The sequence below is a fragment of the Protopterus annectens genome, chromosome 3.part1, assembly GCF_019279795.1.
Source record: "Protopterus annectens isolate FY-2018-M chromosome 3.part1, PAN1.0, whole genome shotgun sequence".
NCBI lineage: Eukaryota > Metazoa > Chordata > Ceratodontiformes > Protopteridae > Protopterus > Protopterus annectens.
Window position 1 is genome coordinate 1,004,247,913 of NC_056732.1, and position 18,848 is coordinate 1,004,266,760.

At 37.1% G+C, this 18,848-nt stretch overlaps 1 protein-coding gene across 2 annotated transcripts in view; it reads left to right on the plus strand.

Annotated features, from left to right (window-relative positions):
• Positions 1-18,848, plus strand: part of CPA6 (carboxypeptidase A6) — a 1,209,807-nt gene that overhangs the window by 888,757 nt on the left and 302,202 nt on the right. For both annotated transcript variants that reach the window (XM_044067161.1, XM_044067162.1), the window contains one exon: positions 2,483-2,593. In XM_044067161.1, coding sequence (XP_043923096.1) covers positions 2,483-2,593 — 111 coding nt within the window. The remainder of the gene's footprint in view (positions 1-2,482; positions 2,594-18,848) is intronic.

Sequence of the window (18,848 nt, forward strand, 5' to 3'; positions counted from 1 at the left end):
CACATGAGGTAAGTAACCGCTTGGCCATCCTGTTGAACTTTGATCCTTACCCTCCCCCGTGGTCGTCCGTTCTTGGAGTTGGTATATTTAGTTAGGCGGTATGGGGGGCAAAGTCTCCCACATTGGTGGGATTAGTTTTGCTTAGTTTAGTTACTTTAATCGGGATGGCCAAGCGGTTACTTACCTCGCGTGAAATGTCAGTCTTCCAGATGTTGGTCTTGTGAAGGTATCGTTCTTCCTGTCTCAGGCAACTGGGTGTCAAGTAAGTAAGCGGTCAGTCTACTGAAGTTAAACCATATATATATATATATATATATATATATATGTATATGTATATATATATATATATGTATATATATATATATATATACACACACACACACACACACACACACACACACACACACACACACACACACACACACATTTATTTATTTATTTATTTTGACAGGATAGATCCACGTGGCCAGTTATCTATTTTTAGGAGGGATCTGAAGTTCTATTCATAATACATACATTTATATACAGAGACAGACAGAAACACACATGGATATATGCACATAAACATCCCAACCATCGACACATGCATTCATCGTTTTGTATCTGATTCTGCAGTATTTGCATCAGCATGGTGTTTCCACGTGTGTGTGCCTCTCTCCCACTCTGGGTGTAAGTCACTTACACGTGTGCGTGCCTCTCTCCCACTCTGGACGTAAGGCACTTACACTTGTGTGTGCCTCTGTCCCACTCTGGGCATAAGGCACTTACACTTGGTGCAGCCCACTTTAATGACCTGCACTTTCACTGTGCAGATGGTATACTTCCTTCAGCAACTTCTTTGTCATCATTACTCACATACAGACTGTTACATCAGATACAAATGGTGCTGAGGCAGGCAATTTGTACACACCAACCTCATAACTCTCAACTGTCACTGGTTATGCAGAATGTCTCTGATTTTGCCTGACATTTCTTTTCATTTTGTAGTAAAAAACAGAATTACAGTTATTCAGTAATGCCAGACATTAGCATTTCACAGCTCTTAATGCTTTATAAATACATGTTGATACAAAACCTGCTCTAGTAATCTTTTCGGTGAATTAGAATAATATTTAAAAATACCTCTTATTTCTGACCTTCATCCCTCCCCCCATTTTGTTTGGCTTTGTTCAGAATTATTGAATGAAGAAGTAAAGAGGTAGGCCAACACTTAGTTCTGTACTTCACTATACACTGTTATTTTGCATATGTGAGCCTCACTCCTTTGATAGCTTCTCAGGCTTTTACGCCTCATACTTCTGACAGATTAGCTGGTTCTGCATTATATAAGGTGTGAATCTCTCCACATGAAAAGGAAAAACTCCCCAAGAGATGTAGCCATAAGTGTAAACAAATGGAATATTGATCAGACCTTTTATCCAGATCCATTTTGCTATCATTATTTCGAATCCCATGAGTACAGGGTTAAGGGTAGGGCAATCTTTATCCATGGTAGTGGAACTGACCTCACTGGGAGCTAATGAATCCTTCAGTCAGAAGACTTGCAAGCAGATTAGAAGCATTCATTACTAGGATGATACCAAAACCACTTGGTTAAAACCGAGAAAACATCATTAAATTCCTGCATGGAAACCCTAGTCTCCTGAGTTGCCATGTAAAAGGTAAAGATGTCTGTGCACTTTATATGCTAGTTATATTTTCCATATGGAAATAAATCACCTAACTTTCCTTATGTTATACATTACCATTAATGAAAAGAATATAAGGTAAACTGATGCACTGCCTGACCTGTTATGCATTTTCTGTTAACTTACGAAAGCTACATACTGGTGGCTATTGTATAAACAATCAGATTTAAATAATGTGGTACTTCCTGGCGAGTAACATTTTATTATAAATGACCAGTCTGGTAGTCAAGGACAGTTAAAGTCATCAGGGACTTTGAGCTCACAGGCAGGAGCATGACTGTCATTATAATTCTAATTGAGTTAGCCTTAAAATGACACCTAAAAGAAGAAAGACCTATTTATATGCAGTGCTACTCTGAGCCGTACTAAAGAATCTCCAAGCAATTAACAGCTGGGACAGCAGCAAAACAGAGCATGCTGAGCTTTTGAATTATTAATGAGATTTATAAAGAATAAATATAATACTTAGGTTGTGACTCATCTCTCAGTATATGTAAAATATACAACTGTCTTGTCTTATTGTAGTAAACACTTAGAGTACATACAATTTGTTTTGTGTATTTAAATGTTAGCAAAAAGTTGCTGAGTTTATCCAAATAATTGCCTTTTTTGCTTGAAAATGTGCAGAAGTATATGACATGATACTGCAGTGCAATGAGGCATGTAACTTAAATTAAAACAATAAAAGGAAGCCAGTTCATTAGAACTGCAGCTGTGCTTTGAATTTGAACTCCATGGAATAAGTCCATTAATCACTGCAATAAAATAAATTGATTTTTTTGTCATCTCTTTAGGTTGTGCAGACATACAACAATGACCCTGTTATGCAGATGTTTTTAAATCGCCTTTATTTCTACATCATGCCAGTGCTGAATGTTGATGGTTACCATTTCAGCTGGACAAACGTAAGTTGCTTGATAATCCTTCATTAAGATGTTATCATCGCTTCATAAATAACATCTTATTTTGCAGGAAAATGTAGAATGTGTTTTCTGTCTCCCATATTGCCTTTGTTCTCTCATTTGCTTTCTTTGTCCTTAACTTTAGGGAATATTTAATTCTCTTGCCTTTGGACTCAGTAAAATATGTTTTTCTTTGAAATGTCATGGTTCTTCTTACTTTTAAAACATCTCTCTCTTTTTGCATGAAGTTATTATTCCACATGAGCTTATTTTATTGATAGCTTTTGTTGGGATTTATAGGACTGTGAGCAATTTCAGTAGCATACAAAAATGAGCTGCAAGACCATATAGTTAATCAGTCCTCTAGAAGCTCAACCACTTGGAGCTTACATATTCCAAATAAAATCATCTAGCTCCTTTTTAAAAGTGGATAGTACCTTATCATATGTACCTATAAGGTACTTATGCGTACCTTATTATGTGTACCCATAAGATACTTATGTGTAACTTTTATTAGCTGTACCTATATGGTACTTTTGTGTACCTTATCATATGTATCTATAAGGTACTTATGTGCACCTTTTATTAGATGTACTTATAAGGTACTTATGTGTACCTTATCATGCATTCCTATAAGGTACATATGTGTACCTTATCATAGGGATAGGGAGTTTATTCCAAAGGTGAGAAAGACATTGGGTAATCAATTGGCCCTACTTAATAACATATTTTAAGGATGAATGTGATGCAGGTGTGCTGGCTGTCCCCAGAATGTTTTGTAGCCATATTGTATTTTAGACAAGCAGTCCTCTATGGCCTGGTATGTAAGGCACAGATCTCCTCTCAGGAGGAACTATGAGCTAAGAACCACAACAGCTCCTTAAGCCATTCAGGATAACTCAGGTGTCTATCAATTCTTAAGCTCATGATCCTTTAAATCTTTTTAAGCTGAACAACATGTTTTCATAAGTCCACATAAACAGATATCCTTTAAATCTTTTCAAGCTGAACAACATGTTTTCATAAGTCCACATAAACAGAGCATCAAACTCCAGGACTGGCCAAACCATTAAGGTGTACAGAGGGACAATAACCTCCCAAGACTGTCTTGACATTCCATTAAGAATAATGTGAGCTTCAGTGAAGGCCTTGTTTACTATTGTGATGATCTGCTGATCAAATTAAAGACTTGTATCTCTGAATTCTCCAAATTCTTTCAGTTCTACAGTGGTATGACAACAGTAAGGGCATGTTCTTTACTGAAAGATCAACAGTGATGTGCTTTGAGCCAAACCTCTTCCATGTCCACCTTCTGAAGAAGTCCCATTTTCAACTGGTCAATTCACATAAAGACCCATGGGTAATTATTAGTGAAACCTTGAATGAGAATTATAGAGATTATTCCAGGAAGTCAGTTAGCTATCCAGAAGATGACACGTTAACTCTGAACTATCCGTGTTTATTTTTTATTTCTGTGTGTGGAATATTGCCAAATATTTTGATAATATCTCATATTTATAAACCTTGCAAAACCCTCCAAACAGCACTGTTTTTGAATACAGCTAAATGACTTCCAGTTGCTGCAGGAGTCACATATTTGCTTAATCCCCTCTCATGTAAGTTATTCAGAAGGATACCGCTGACAACTAAAAATTGCTTTGTCTGCACATTGCACAATGTACTCTCTTCATATTCCTAACACTCTAAAATTAATCAGGTATACTACACCTCCTGAAAATGTTTAGCTCCAATGATATGCTGCGCTGGGTTTTCAGAACTTAATTTATCTTCACAAGAGAAGTTTTCTGTAGTGTAAATCTTGTTAGTGTGCACCTTTGTTATATTACCATTTTTTAACTAACTGTGAACATATTTTAAACTATGTACTTTATTATTTATTGTTTATAGGGAGCTGTGTTTGACTGTAACTGTTATTGTCTTTGCCTCATGGCTCAGAAAATGGCTGAAAAGGGTCCTGTGCCAGTCCACTCATCTGATTAACAAACTATAGATACATATGCTGCATGCACCAGTCATCATTAGAGCAGCTGTGATTTCCTTGAATAAGGTGGACAGGTTTAGTATGTATGATCTGTTAAACAAATCCATACTGGTACAAGTTTAGGAATGGTAAATGACCAATGTCCTTCTGAATCTGCTCCATGAGTATCCACTTCCTATCTGCGTAGATTATTCTGGTAAGGATGAAGGGGTCTGTAGTTTCCTGGATCATCTATGGTCCCGGCCTTGTGAACTTGAACACCTGTGGTCTATGCCATGTTTTATGGGTGAAGCCAGTAGTGAGACAGTTAACCTACAAAACTGGAGGTCGGGTTATGAATCTGATCTCCCACATGCATACTATGAGACCATGGGAAAACCAGTCTAATTCACTGAATTTCTGTGCCTGCTCTGAAAAAGTAACACTTTGCTGAGTCTAGAATAAGGTAGAGTTGTGTGATGCCCTGAATACAAGAGGAAGTGCCACAGTCATCATTATAGCAGCTTATAATTTCTACAGCCCAGTCAACAGACAGATTCTGGTTCTACATTTATTCTTGAGCTATAATGAGATACAACACATGAGGTTAGAACTGGTTGCTGTATGTTAGCAGAATTCATGATAAGACACTCTTAATACTTGATGCAGCATACAGGGTTAGGATTGGCTGATGTATGTTAGCAGAAGTCATGATAAGGCACTGTCTGTGATCTAATTCAGTCTCTACCACCTTCCCAACTACAGGGAGCATACAGAAAAGAAGAAAAAAAAATCACCATGTACGTCATGTGATCACTGACAGATTATACAAATGTATGCAGCTGTATTGTTTCCTGCAATGGCACTTATCAAGATAGATAGTAAATAAAATGCATTTCTATGATTACAGATGGTTTTTGGTTACTGAGCAATCCACCATAACTGCCACTGTGTCTGAATACAGGATAAACAGGACTGATTGCATTACAATACAAATCCTTTATATTATAACTTGGCATTAAGAGTAAACATGTAGAACAATTAGTCCTGCAAGTGTAGTATGGTTGGTGCAGGAAGAGGGAATCCAGTGTGAAGACAGGAATATGCACCTCTCAATGTCTTCTGGACAAAACCAAAGATAATGAATGACTTAGCCATGAATGGCTAGGCTTAAAATGCTCTAGGGCCATTAGCCTAGTAACATCCTATGATCTTGTGATCCTATAATGGATGAAAAAGGTCAACATCAGGGCAATGTTTAATATTGCTCTAATTAATTTAAAAAGTCAGTAGAACAACAGATGTATCAACATGCATTTTCTGAATAATAAAAAGTAAGAAACTCTAATGCCTAGCATTATTTTCTACCTGTAATTCTCAGTGATTTACCAGAAAATAAAAAAATAAAAATATGAGGGACATAAATATGAGATAAATAAGGGACATTCTGCAAAATTCTGGACAGCTGAGAGTTTTGCGTGAATACTTCATTAACCTGTTGTTTATTCAGTGTTAGTCAGTTCTATTAGTCTACAGAACCATAAATAGATCAGGTCAAAGAGGGCAGCTGCCCTGGGCAGAAGCTATAAGGGGGATGATTAGCTGTTGTATGGGCACAAGTGCTGCACTAGCATTCCTCTAAAAAAAACAGATAATGTTTGGGTTCTTAAATGAATGCCAGTACTGCATTTGCACTTGCAGTTAGTACCTCTACAAGCTAGCAACTGTAGCAAGTAGCTGGCTTTAGTAACAGTCTGAGGAAATGCCCAGCATTCCAGATGACCTAGCTATGGCTATGTTTTTGTGTCTTTTCAACATGGCACATTACAAATGTAAAATAGATAAAACATTAAAATAAGATAAAAACAAAATAATCTCAAGAGGATTTCATGTGAACTCCTGAACAAAGAAAAGTAGATCAGTTAAAACTAGAAAGAGTCACAAAATGTTGTGTGAAAGATGTGTGTGTCTTAAAAGAGCTAAAGCTAGAGCATCCCCAGACCAGCTAATGTAGCAAACCCTACAGGTCACAAGTCTGGAAAGAGAGTGAAAGATATCCAGATGACTTTAGCCTCAACATGTGGAGTGTTACCAGGTCCATGGAGCTCAGTGGAGATTTCAAGATGGTTACTAGAGCACCAGTGAGATTGTGCTCATGTAAGGCTATCATCACAGTGAATATAAATGTGATTCTGCAGCTGATAGGAAGCAGTGCAGAGAACACAATAAGGGAATGATGTAAGTATACTGTAATGCAGATTTCTGTAAATGCTCACAACTGTGTAGTCACTGTATAGTTTTTCAAGATGTTTCTGCCTTACCTGTATCTACTTAGCCCAAAACATTCAACATCATCATTATGTTATTGTTGTAGAAACTGAATTAACACTGTTAAGACTACATGTAGCTATATAGCCATATGGATATAGATACATACATATATATATATATATATATATATATATATATATATATATATATATATATATATATGTATATTTATATATATGTGTGGGGGGGGTTCTTTGTTTTTTTTTTTTTTAAGATTTGCACTATAATTGTGAATACAGAGCAGGGGCACCTAGGAATGAGATGCTGAAATGTAAAAATCATTTATGCTGAGCAGGTGTGCTTTGTGAATAACGTTACATATACATTGAATCCCTTGTTAAACTCTCATTTATTCAAGACAGCACTACAGATGATTTGTTTCTGCAGAACCATCCAACAATGTGCCACAACCAGAGTCTTCTTGATGATCAAAACTCTATTACGAATTATCAAAACCTGCCACACCACTCTGAATGAACTGAAATGCACAGAATTAATTGTCAGTACCAAAAATCAATGTATTACCTCTCAAAATCCTTGTTTTATCAAATTTAAACTGCCTGCTATTGAATTACTAAATTTCTTCTGTCATGAAAAGGTTTAACCCAAAACAGCTGCTTCATTCCTCAACACCGTTTTGCTGGCCTACCTACAGATAGAGGTTTGCATGATTACATTAGCAATGAAATTAGATAAGGAATCAGAAAAAATTCAGATAAGCATGCTTTTATATGCTGTGGGCAGGAAGTCAAGGCCATATACAGTTCCTCTGCAATCTCAGAGGGCCAAAGTATTATGAGTCAGTAATCAGCAAGCTCAATGAACATGCCAACAAGAAAATGTATTTGTCAAGAAGCATGCTTTCACAGATTTGTACAAGCAAAGTGAAAGTGTGTGGAAGCATTTGTAAGATGATTATATGAAATGGCAGAAAACTATGGTTTTAATGGCACAAAAGATTAGAAAATGTGTCAGAATAATGACTGGACTGGCTGATGATGTACAATTATCAGAAGTTAAAGCTTGGAAGTGAATCTAATGCTAAAAAAATGCAGTAGCATACCTCTCAACCTCTTAGTGCAAGAAATCTGGACAAAGCCAAAAATAGTGGGGGTACAAAGGCCTAAAAATAGACAGGGATTCTATATATTGCTTTTATGAACTTATAAAGTTACTAAAACAATGGGCTTTGCAATAGAATGTATTTTTGAAGGATATGGAGTCTGAAACTCAAATGTCTGCCACCATTTAGTGACTTCAGTCCTCAGTAATTTGCTAGGAAAAAACAGATATTTTATTAGGAACACACCAAAACTACGAGGCAAAACTCTGGACATTCTGCAGACATCTGGACAGTTGAGAGGTATGTGCGATACCTAGAGAGGTTGCACTTGCAAAAAGATGCAACACTAACTTAAATATAAATAAAGCAAAGTAACAGCAAGTTCCATAGCAGGCATAATGCTAATCAGTCCAAGAAAATGCTTGAAAAACAGTGTAAGATTAAGCCCGGTAAATGCACGGTGTGTAACTGTCACCATAACAAGACAGAGTAGTCTGCTGCAGGTGACACAAGGTATGTCAAATGTAACAGACTGCGCCATTTTGCAGTTGCAAGCAAGTTAAAGACAACACTGAATAATTCAATGAAACTAAAAATAATGGACAAAAAAAATTTCTTGGGTTTAGTTACAGCTGTTTCAGATGTAGAAGCTGATTGGTAAGTACAAATTCAATTAATGCAACCTCCATGAGTTTAAAAAATAGAGGGGCCTATGGAACTGTGACGTAACATGCTCACTACAGAAATTCACCAAAGCATCTGCAGTTGTTATTAGGAATAGGTTGAGATTCATAGCCCTGCTGACAGGCTCAGGACAATTTTATTAAGTGATATTTTATCGTTTATGCAAATATAAAGCAAACTACATGGCAGCACCCTTTCACATTGTATGAACTATATCAGCAAAACTCCTACTGTGTGAAATCTCTGTATTCTTACCTTTACGCATTTGGTTCATAACTGAAAAGGGTCTTTGGACCAGCTCACCTATCTAGTCAACAGACATACATACATGCATACATACATACATACATACATACATACATACATACATGCATAAATAAATACATTGACAAGTTTCTAGTCATGTCTGACTGAAAGGAGCATACGTTTGAGTTTTGGGTTTATGTGCTGGACTGTTTGTAAATAAATAACATGTTCAACAGAGTTGAAGCATGCAGATTGGGCCTAATTACCAGAGTAAATGAAGTTACTGTAGTCATATTTGGTGATGTTGGCTTGGTAGACTGTGAACCAATAAAAATTAAGCTAAAACCAAATGCAGCACCATGTGCATTAAGTAGCTTGGGAAGCATGCTTTATAACTTCTTTACTCAAGAATTCTGAACAAAGTTAAAAAGGGACATTTTTTAAATATTACTCTAAATCACTTAAAAAGTTAGGAAGTTATTAGAATAACAAGTATTGCAGCAACATGCATTTTCTGAACAAAAAGAAGTATAACATTTTAATGAATGACATTATTAACTGACAATAATTTTTAGTGAGTTACCAGAAAATAAAAAATGTTATGAGAGGAAGAAATATAAGGCAAAATCATAAACATCAGGGACAGCTGACATGTAGGCCTAGAAGGGTACCATTTCATTTGCTGTCTAAAGCAGAAGCAGAATTTGAATAAATGCAAGACTTGATATTGTTGAAGGTGTTACTGAACTGACTGAGCGGTGTTCTCCCATGGTCCTGATAATTAAAAGGAATGGTCAAGTGAGAATTCATGTTGATTTAAAAAAGCTCAATGAAGCTGTTGTACATGAGAGATCTATACTGTCTGCCTTGAAAAACATAGTACCTAAACTAGTTAAAACAAAAGTGTTTTTTTTTTTTTGGTTAGCTGCTTCCAGTGTTATTTTGTCAAATATCACTAAACAAAGAGAGTCAAAACTTACAGTCTTTATTATTCCTATGAGAATATTCTGTTTCAAAAACTGCATTTTTAAAGATTCATAGATTGTTACTAGGCTAATGACCCAGAGGGCCTTTCTAAGTCTAGCAAAATTTTCCTGAAAAAATAAGGATGTCCTGTATCCAAATTAGACATGAGGACTAGGCATTTATATGCTACCTCTGTCCATAAGGAACATGGGTGCCAAGACCGGTGTAAATTTCCTATATCCCGTCTACTGGTCTAGATGCACTTAAACTGGGTAATAGATAGACTCAGCTTCACATGGATGGGAAGCCTATTCCATAGGAAGAACAGTTTTGGGGACAGCATGTTCTGGTTAAGCCACAGACAAAATTCAGGTCCCTAGACCTTGTATTTCTGGTACTCCTTGACTTAAGAATATGTAGTAGATTCATAAGTGTGGGTTTTGTGGATGCCTTGTAAGTCAGGCATAGATCACCCCTCGGCAATCTATAGGAAACTGGGTAGAGGGAAAGGGATTTCAGGTGCTCTGCATACGGCAGGTTTGTTACATCATGTGTTCTTTTTGTAAGGACCCTCTGAGGTCACTCTAGATGCTGCATATGCCTGGTCAGGTACATACCAAAGGGAGCATTGTACCCAATGACTGCTCTGATAAGAGTGGAATACAGTGTGAGCTAATGACTTTTTTGGCCCTAGATGCAATGCCTTTACTTATAAGTTGTGCAAGATAAAAGGATTTCCTCACCACGGTGGCTAGATGGGGGTCAAAGGTAAGGTTATTGTCTATGTACATACCCAGATACTTGACCACTGGGTTAACTCTTAGGGGCATATTATCAGCATGGTAATTAGCCAGGATGGCTGATTTCCCAAAGGGTACTATTATGCATTTCTTAGCATTGAGTTTAATACCATGGCTTTGGCACTATTTGATAGTCAGAGATAGACCTTCTTGAAGAATGCTAGTGTCTGCAGGGCAGTCGATGATAACCTCCAGCGTGCAATCATCTGCAAACATAGTCATACAGAAACCTTCAGCATTTGCTTCCATTTCAGAGGAATAGATGCCAAAAAGGAGCAGGCCCAGTATCGAGCCCTGGGGGACTCCACTAGTGACTGGCCTGTTGGTGGAGGTGGCATCACCTATTTTTTTTTTTTTAAACACACCTTTGTTGAATTATCAGTTGCTACATAGGCAATTTTACATTTCTACAAAAGTAATCAAATGCATTAACAAATTAACATTGTCAAACATTATACTTCACATATATTGCTATATATCATATAACCTAAGCAACATTACATAAATTATTCAATTCCTGCCCCTTTTTTTAAACAAGAAACATTTATTAAATCATTACTTTCTCACATAAGCAATCATACATTTAAATAAATGAAAACAAACCACACTGACACAATCCTAGTTGCAAGCATTTTATGTTACAAACCATACTGACACACTCCCAGTTGCAAACATTATACATCACTTATAATCTACACAATCATTTTCAGTCAAACATTACATACCATTTAAGTCCTGCCTTCTTTTAAACCTCATTGCTCCCCTGTATGTATTGTTCCTACAATTCCCGTTTTTTCATATGCAGTTTGCTCCTACCCTTTTCTAAAGATCTCATTTCAATTTTGACCTCCTGGGTCCTATCAGGGAGCCAGCTGACTATCCAACAGGTGATAAAATGGTTTATATCAAAATTAGTGAGCTTTTCTATCATGACTAAGTGGTGTATTGTATCAAACGTCTGGTCAAGATAAGCTGTGTGCACAGTCTAACCTTCATCCAATGCTTTGGTGACCCTCTCAAAAAAGTCCACCAGATTTAATAGGTATGACCTTCCTTTAACAAAGCCGAATTGTGATGGGTCCTGTGTTTTCAGGTTACCTATGTCATCATTTATCATGTCAATGATGATTCTTTCCATGGCCTTACATATGAGGCTGGTAAGACTTATGGGCCTGTAGTTACCCGGACCAGTGGTTGGACCTCCTTTGTGCAGGGGAATGACTGTAACCATTTTCCATTCCTTGGGCACAAAACCCGACTGAAGGCTCCAGTTGGAAAGTGATTCCAGTGGACCAAAGAGGTAATGTTTCATGCTATTTATTAGGCATCCCAGGATGTTATTGAAGCCCATTGATTCTGAATTGTGAGGTCCATTTTGTGTAACTATTTGGGCAAGTTTGGATACAACCTTTCCACAACCCTCTGTCCTTTAACAGACTTGTGAAAGAAGAATGTGCTGTGGGTACAGGGGCATGCTCAAGTCCAAGCCTTTGATAAAGTGAACATATGCCCCCCTACTGTTCCAGTTCTAGCATTCTGTGATGCCACTAAACAGAAAACAGGGAGTTCAGATTCTAATAGCTATGGCCTGAGTGCTGTGCTACTCCAAAAATAAAGTTTTACATCCTACAGTTTATTACTGCAAAATGTTAACAGATACAGAGTAGAGATAGTTCCAAATCAAAAAGTAATGCCTTGCAAGTTTGTGGGCATGTAAAAAATGTGCCACTTATCTATGATGGCTTGAGAGTTTCCAGCTCTAGAGTGACTGCAAACCACTATTTCCATTAATGAAGTCATATGATCCTGACAAGGTAGCATGTAAGTGCCACAGACTGCTAATGGGACTGAGAAAGTTCAATGCCAGATCAGTATATGAGCCTGGTAAACAACTTGCTGTTGATGATATGCTGTCCTGAAATCCTGCACACGACCACACCTTATCTGATACTGAAATGTACGTACCAGCTTATGTGCAAAGCATAATGATGACAAGGCCAGTAACCACCAAGAGACAACAAGCTGCTCAGAGAGATTTTGATTTGCAAGGTGTTACCTAGTGCGTGTGTAATGGATGGCCAAATCATTGGAGTCAAACAGCTGCAGCGCAGGTATTACATTGTCAGAGTATGATGACTTATTATTATATCAAAACAGAACTGCAGTTCTCTTAAATCAATGACCTGAAGTGCTACACCAAATACATGAAGGTCCTCAAGGACTCATCAAACACAGAGATAACCAAAATGTCTCTGTGGTGGCCAAGCATTATCCAAGACATCATCAACTTAGTGTCAAAGAGTCAGTTTTGTATTATACGCAAACTATAACAAAGACAAGAACAATTAATGCCAGCGACATTAAGATCGGTTAATCTGGCAATTAACACAACTGGTTAAAGTTAACTGTTAAGGAGCTACTTCCTGTGATGCAGGGTTTGACACCCTCAACTTCCATTTGCTTAGTGTGTCACCATGAGCAAGTCACTTAACCAGACAGTGATTTGGGACAACTGGAAAATTGGTCTAGGCTCTTCAATTGTCTCCTGGACTGCATACCTAGAAACTGCCTATGAACCATGCTCCTATATTGTACAAATGATGGTAGAAACAGATGACACATTCATGTAATATTTGATGTGCAAATCTGAGTGCATTGTTCCAGATAACCAATTAAGTGAAAGTGAACAGAAAATTACCAAAACAATGACTGGCAAATCCATTCCAATATTCCTCAAATGAGTTTTCGAGAGAAGAGTGAAAGTTCATTCTTCGATATTCAGTGTTCCTGATCAAGATTATTCCATTTTGTCTAGTGACAATAAAAGTTCTGTTACTTGCTTCAATAATGTGTACCAGACGTTTTACTGTTGCAAGTTCCTCAAGTACTTTTAGCCAAAGTTCAAATAATGCATCTTTGTTGAGGAGTGCCAGACTCATTCAAGTATCTCTGTTACCAGTCATAAATGTAGCCATTTGGGCATTCAAGTACTGCAACTATTTCTGAAAAATGTTGTATGTCACTGCAGTTCATTGCTCATGTCTTCCCTTTCCAAAGGTTCAGTCTAGAATGTCAAGTAAATAGTTTCTGTGTATTTCTAGTATAAAAGAGAAATGTTATTTTTCTTTATAAGGGGGTATATTGTGGAAAGTGAATTCAAGCTGTTAGATCATGTGTGCATATTCTGTATATGTACATAAGGTATTGTCTTTTTAATGCAAATTGCATTGCCCTTTAAAGAATAATTCTGTAGTGTAATTCATTGTGGGCATTTAATTGTTTAATGCTGAAGTGTTACCACTGTTATGCTAAAGTGTCATATTTTTTGGAATACAGTTATCCATGCTAAATACTGATTTATTTGAAATGGTTAATTCTAGAAGCAATTTGCATTTTGTACCACCATTTGGCAGTTACCATTTAAAAAGTTAAATGTTTGCTTGCCAAAGCCAGAGCCACCTTTGTGCTTGGCAATTTAATGTTCAAATAGCTAAATGATAACTATTGTCCACCACTTAGAAACAAGCTATTTGTAAGACACTCCAGCTGCAACCAAAGAAACCAAGATGGTTGTCGACTACAAAGCCCAACTTATGTGCAAGCAGCAGCTAAGAAAACATTCAGTAAAACAGACCCTACCACCTGGAATGCTTTACATCAAAATATACAAATATTGGCAATCTGCTTAATTTTTGAAAATGACTGAAAGCACATCTGGTTGTTGCACATTAGTACAACTGTTTAAGGAATCCAGGATATGTCATTTCTGAAAACATTAGCTATTTAGTCAAGCTACATGTCTGCTTAAAATGTTTTGGACCTTTAGCCATGTAAACCCATATCTGAATGCAGTAAGGTACTATGAAAATGCTTCTACTTTTTATTTTATTTTTACAAAAACATGTTAACTTGCTGTAAAATGTGAACATTATGCCTTTATGAATGCTATATTCTACCTTGTTGGTATATTGCATTATGTAAGCTATATTCTGTTTATATATTCTGTTATTTATATTTGTTTATTTGTAAATCTGTGTTTTTATTTAACATTTTCGTGATGATACGGGTTGTGTCTGAAAGAGCCCTGTTGTTGGAACAAGATCACTTGCCAAGTTAATAAATTAAATAAAATAAAAAAATACTGTCTACTGTAAAGTCATACTTTAAATAAAAAAATACTGTCTACTGTAATGTCATACTTATGAGGCACAGGTAATGGGTACTGCTTCGCTTCCGTACTCAGGTGTTGTAAGAACTCATGCTGGTGCTAAGTCAAGAAAGACCATTTTTCTGCATACACTGGTCCTTCTTTCTAGGTATCCTATGTCAGCTGTCAGGAGCTGACCTACCTGGCCTATCTTTTTGTCTTCTCTGTCCTTCAGGTAAAGGCTTCTGACCAAATAATATGCTACATTTTTTTCAGTACTTGCCTAAAAAATCCTCGTACCTTGTTTTCCCATGCAAGTGGGGGTGTTCGTTCTTCTTGTCTCTCCACCATTTTACAGAAGTGAAAAATCTAGTACTGAGTATGTTATAGAGGTATGTGGGAATATTGTGTGATGATGGTGATGATGGTACATATATACATACATACATACATATACAGACATACATACATACAAATATTTCAAGCACGGGCACTAAAGCCCTTCTAGCTTGCCAATATACCAAAACACTTGTTCCCATAAGTGTCCAGGCTGTTCTTAAAAATATCTAAACTAGTACTTGCTTTAATGTAATTTGGTAGTCTGTTCCATGCACCAGCTACTCTGTTAGAGAAGCAATTAGTACACTTCACATTCCTATAGAATCTTCTACATAGGTTGTCCGATGATTATCTGGTACTTTTTGATAACCCCAGACATTCCCAGAGGTAGTTGTCTCTAAATGCTCTATATACCTGAATAAGATCTCCTCTTAGATATCTGTAAGAGACACTGTAGAAGTTCAGATATTTTAGTCTTTCATAATAACTTAGAATTTCACATCCATGGATGCCTTGGTATATTTCCACTGTACTCTTTCCAGTTTACTCATGCTTGTTTTCTTATAGGGTTTCCATATTGTTATTCTATACTCAGGTTTGGGTCTAATGTAACTAACAAAACAACGACTTCATCATTTTTTGATTTCCTAGACTTTATAAATCTTTTTATACAGCCTATAGTTCTATAACTATCATTAACCAATTGGTTGATATGATTAGAAAAACTCATAGCTGAATCTACCCATATACACAGATCCTTAAACGAGCCTACAGTTTCAATCACTGTGTGCTTTATTAAATATTCACCTTTCAGTTTATGTCTCTCAAATCTTATATGCTTAGTTTTTTATGTAGTTATCAAGATATTATTCTCCTGTGCCCAAATGGTCAATTTAGTCAAGTTATTTTGCAGACATGCCTTATCTGTAATACTTGTAATCAGTTTACCCAATTTCAGGTTGTCTGCATATAGACTGTAGAACACCTCAGATGAAAAAGTAAAGTCTGAAAGATACAATTTAAACAAGTAAGGGCCTAGGACAGAGCCCTATGGGACACCTTGACTGTAACCAAGGATTTCACCTGTCCAGTTGGTGTATGATACTTGCCATGTTCTATTTGTAAGCCATGCAGCTGTCCATCTTATCAAGAGTACATCAATACCTAGTTGTACTAATTTTTGTGTATGATCCTGTCAAATGCTGAAGTTAAATCTATATAGATTACATCACAGCACAATTTTTCATTCATAACTGTTATTATATTGTTACAGAACATCATGTTACAGGTGGTAATAGAACTATTTTCAACATATGTATGCTGATATATGGTTTCAAGTCCCAACCTATCCTATTCTGACAATAACTTATCCAATATTACCTTCTCCATTATTTTTCCACAGCATGAAAGTAGACTTAAGGATCTATATGATTCTGGGTTTGTCCTACTCCCCTTTCCCTTAAAGACAGGTTTAATAAGCGCATGTCTCCAATCTTAAGGAATCTTCCCATATTTATATGACCTAGTGAATAATAGATATAATGATTTTAGATTCTAAAAACATGCTTCTGGAGCATTTCTCCCCGGGCCTCCGCTGAAAACAGGATCTGTGGAACCTAGTCGGACTTTCCCGGTCAACAAATGTAAAATAAAATAAAAAATAAAATAATGTTAGTGTAAGTTCTTGCTAAAGTATTCTCAGGTCATTGATACTAATTCTGTCTCCTCCCTGCGCTTTGTTTGGATCCAGTTTGCACAGTTCTTTTTCAGTATAATCTAATTTGATTCCAGTATCTGGTTTACTGTTTACAAAGAGGCATTTCTAGCTCAGTAATGTGTTTCTGACCCTGGTGAATCACCATATATGGACTGTGACTTCTAAACATATTACAGGCTTACAGTCTGTTTCCCCTATGTATCCACATATTCAAACTCTGATAAAACTGTTAACATGTATGACATACTGCATTAGCTTTCCATAAGCAGCATGTTCAGCTAAGTCACTTTATTGATGTTGAATATGTTTTTATATAGCAATAATGGTAAGGAACAGGAAAGTTATCCTCAATAAGCAGGAGAATGAAGTACTTCTAAATGATCAACAGAGGGGTGGACTATTACTAATGGGCTACAACAGGAATAAGAATACATGTGACTATCAGGTAGTGGAAGCAGTCTATGATGTTGGTGCTGTTGCCAAAGAGAAAAAAGGAAAACACAACATATATAATTTCAGCAAGTGAAAGGACAGACTAGGATATTGGGGACAATGTCCACCACACCCCCACACAGGTCCTCATCAGACTTGTCTTTCAAGTAGCCATTTTTGTGCTCCTAGAGGTAGAGATGTGGATACTTCACAAAGCAGGTTAACTTGTATTATAGTGTTTTGCAGTTACCTATTATGTGTAATGTAGACCACTCAGATGGTGTCCTGTCATTAATATAGTAGCTGTGGCACAATGCATCGAGTGATTTCACAGTCTTCTACTATACAACATGTTCATACCTCACATGACACAGTATGGTTGCTCAGGTAGTAGCTGCTTCAGATATTATTGAAGGAAAATGTATTTATTTATTTATTTTTTATTTTAATTTTGCAGCAGAAGAAGTCATTACTCTGTCTGGCATGTTACTCTCTTTCAGGTGTTGCAACACTAGACACAGGTGATGTGTCACAGCAGGCACATATGTCTGAAGGTTCATAGCATGAATGTGGGCCTGCAGCCTGTACCTGTGGGTTTCTTGTATTTGATGCCTACGGAGTTAATAATACCACTGTTGATGCTATAATAGCTGAGTTTGTAGCAACCATGGCAATTATACACACTGCCCAGATGCAAAGCATATCATTGGATAGCAGTTGTGTGGAATACATTGCTGCTGCTCAGTAGCAGACAGCCATGTAGCTATGACACCATTTGGTGTGGGCTTCCAAATAGTGCACTATATGGTAACATTCTACTTGGTGATAGCAGCTGGATTCCTGAAGAGAGAGCTGATGCTCAAACAGTGGACAGATTGGGATTGTTACACACAAGTCTAGCCAAGTTGCTAGTGTCTCCATGTAATGCTCTAACACACATCTTCTAAGACAGAAAGTATACCAATGTGTCCTAAAATAACCATCCAGCACCTTTGGCATCAATGACAGAAATGGTTGTGACACCCCCTACAGTGGCCATGTTACCATGGTACAGGTGTAGCTGACTTGTGGACATTGCCACTGGTATTGTTATAAATCAACTTACTCAAATGCTGAGAGATAATGTTAGAGCACAAGTGAAAGCAGAGACACTGCTGCAATGCATTGAATGAAAAACAGTTGACTGCTGCACGATTTCTATGTGTGGTTTTAATTTACTTTTTTAAACAGTATTCGCATGTTTTTTTCTTACAACACTTGGCTTACCCAAACATATGCTGCATCAAAGTGTTATTCCTCTGCTGGTCTCTTGCTTGTCTTGGTTGTGGTTCTCTAGTTATCAGGCTGTTTTGTTGCTAGGGCTGCAGGTGTTGATGTCAGGCTGCTCAGACAGTTTTGTTGCTAGGGCTGCAGGGGTTGATGTCAGGCTGCTCAGGCTGTTTTGTTGCTAGGGCTGCAGGTGTTGATGTCAGGCTGCTCAGACTGTTTTGTTGTAGGGCTGCAGGTGTTGATGTCAGGCTGCTCAGACAGTTTTGTTGCTAGGGCTGCAGGG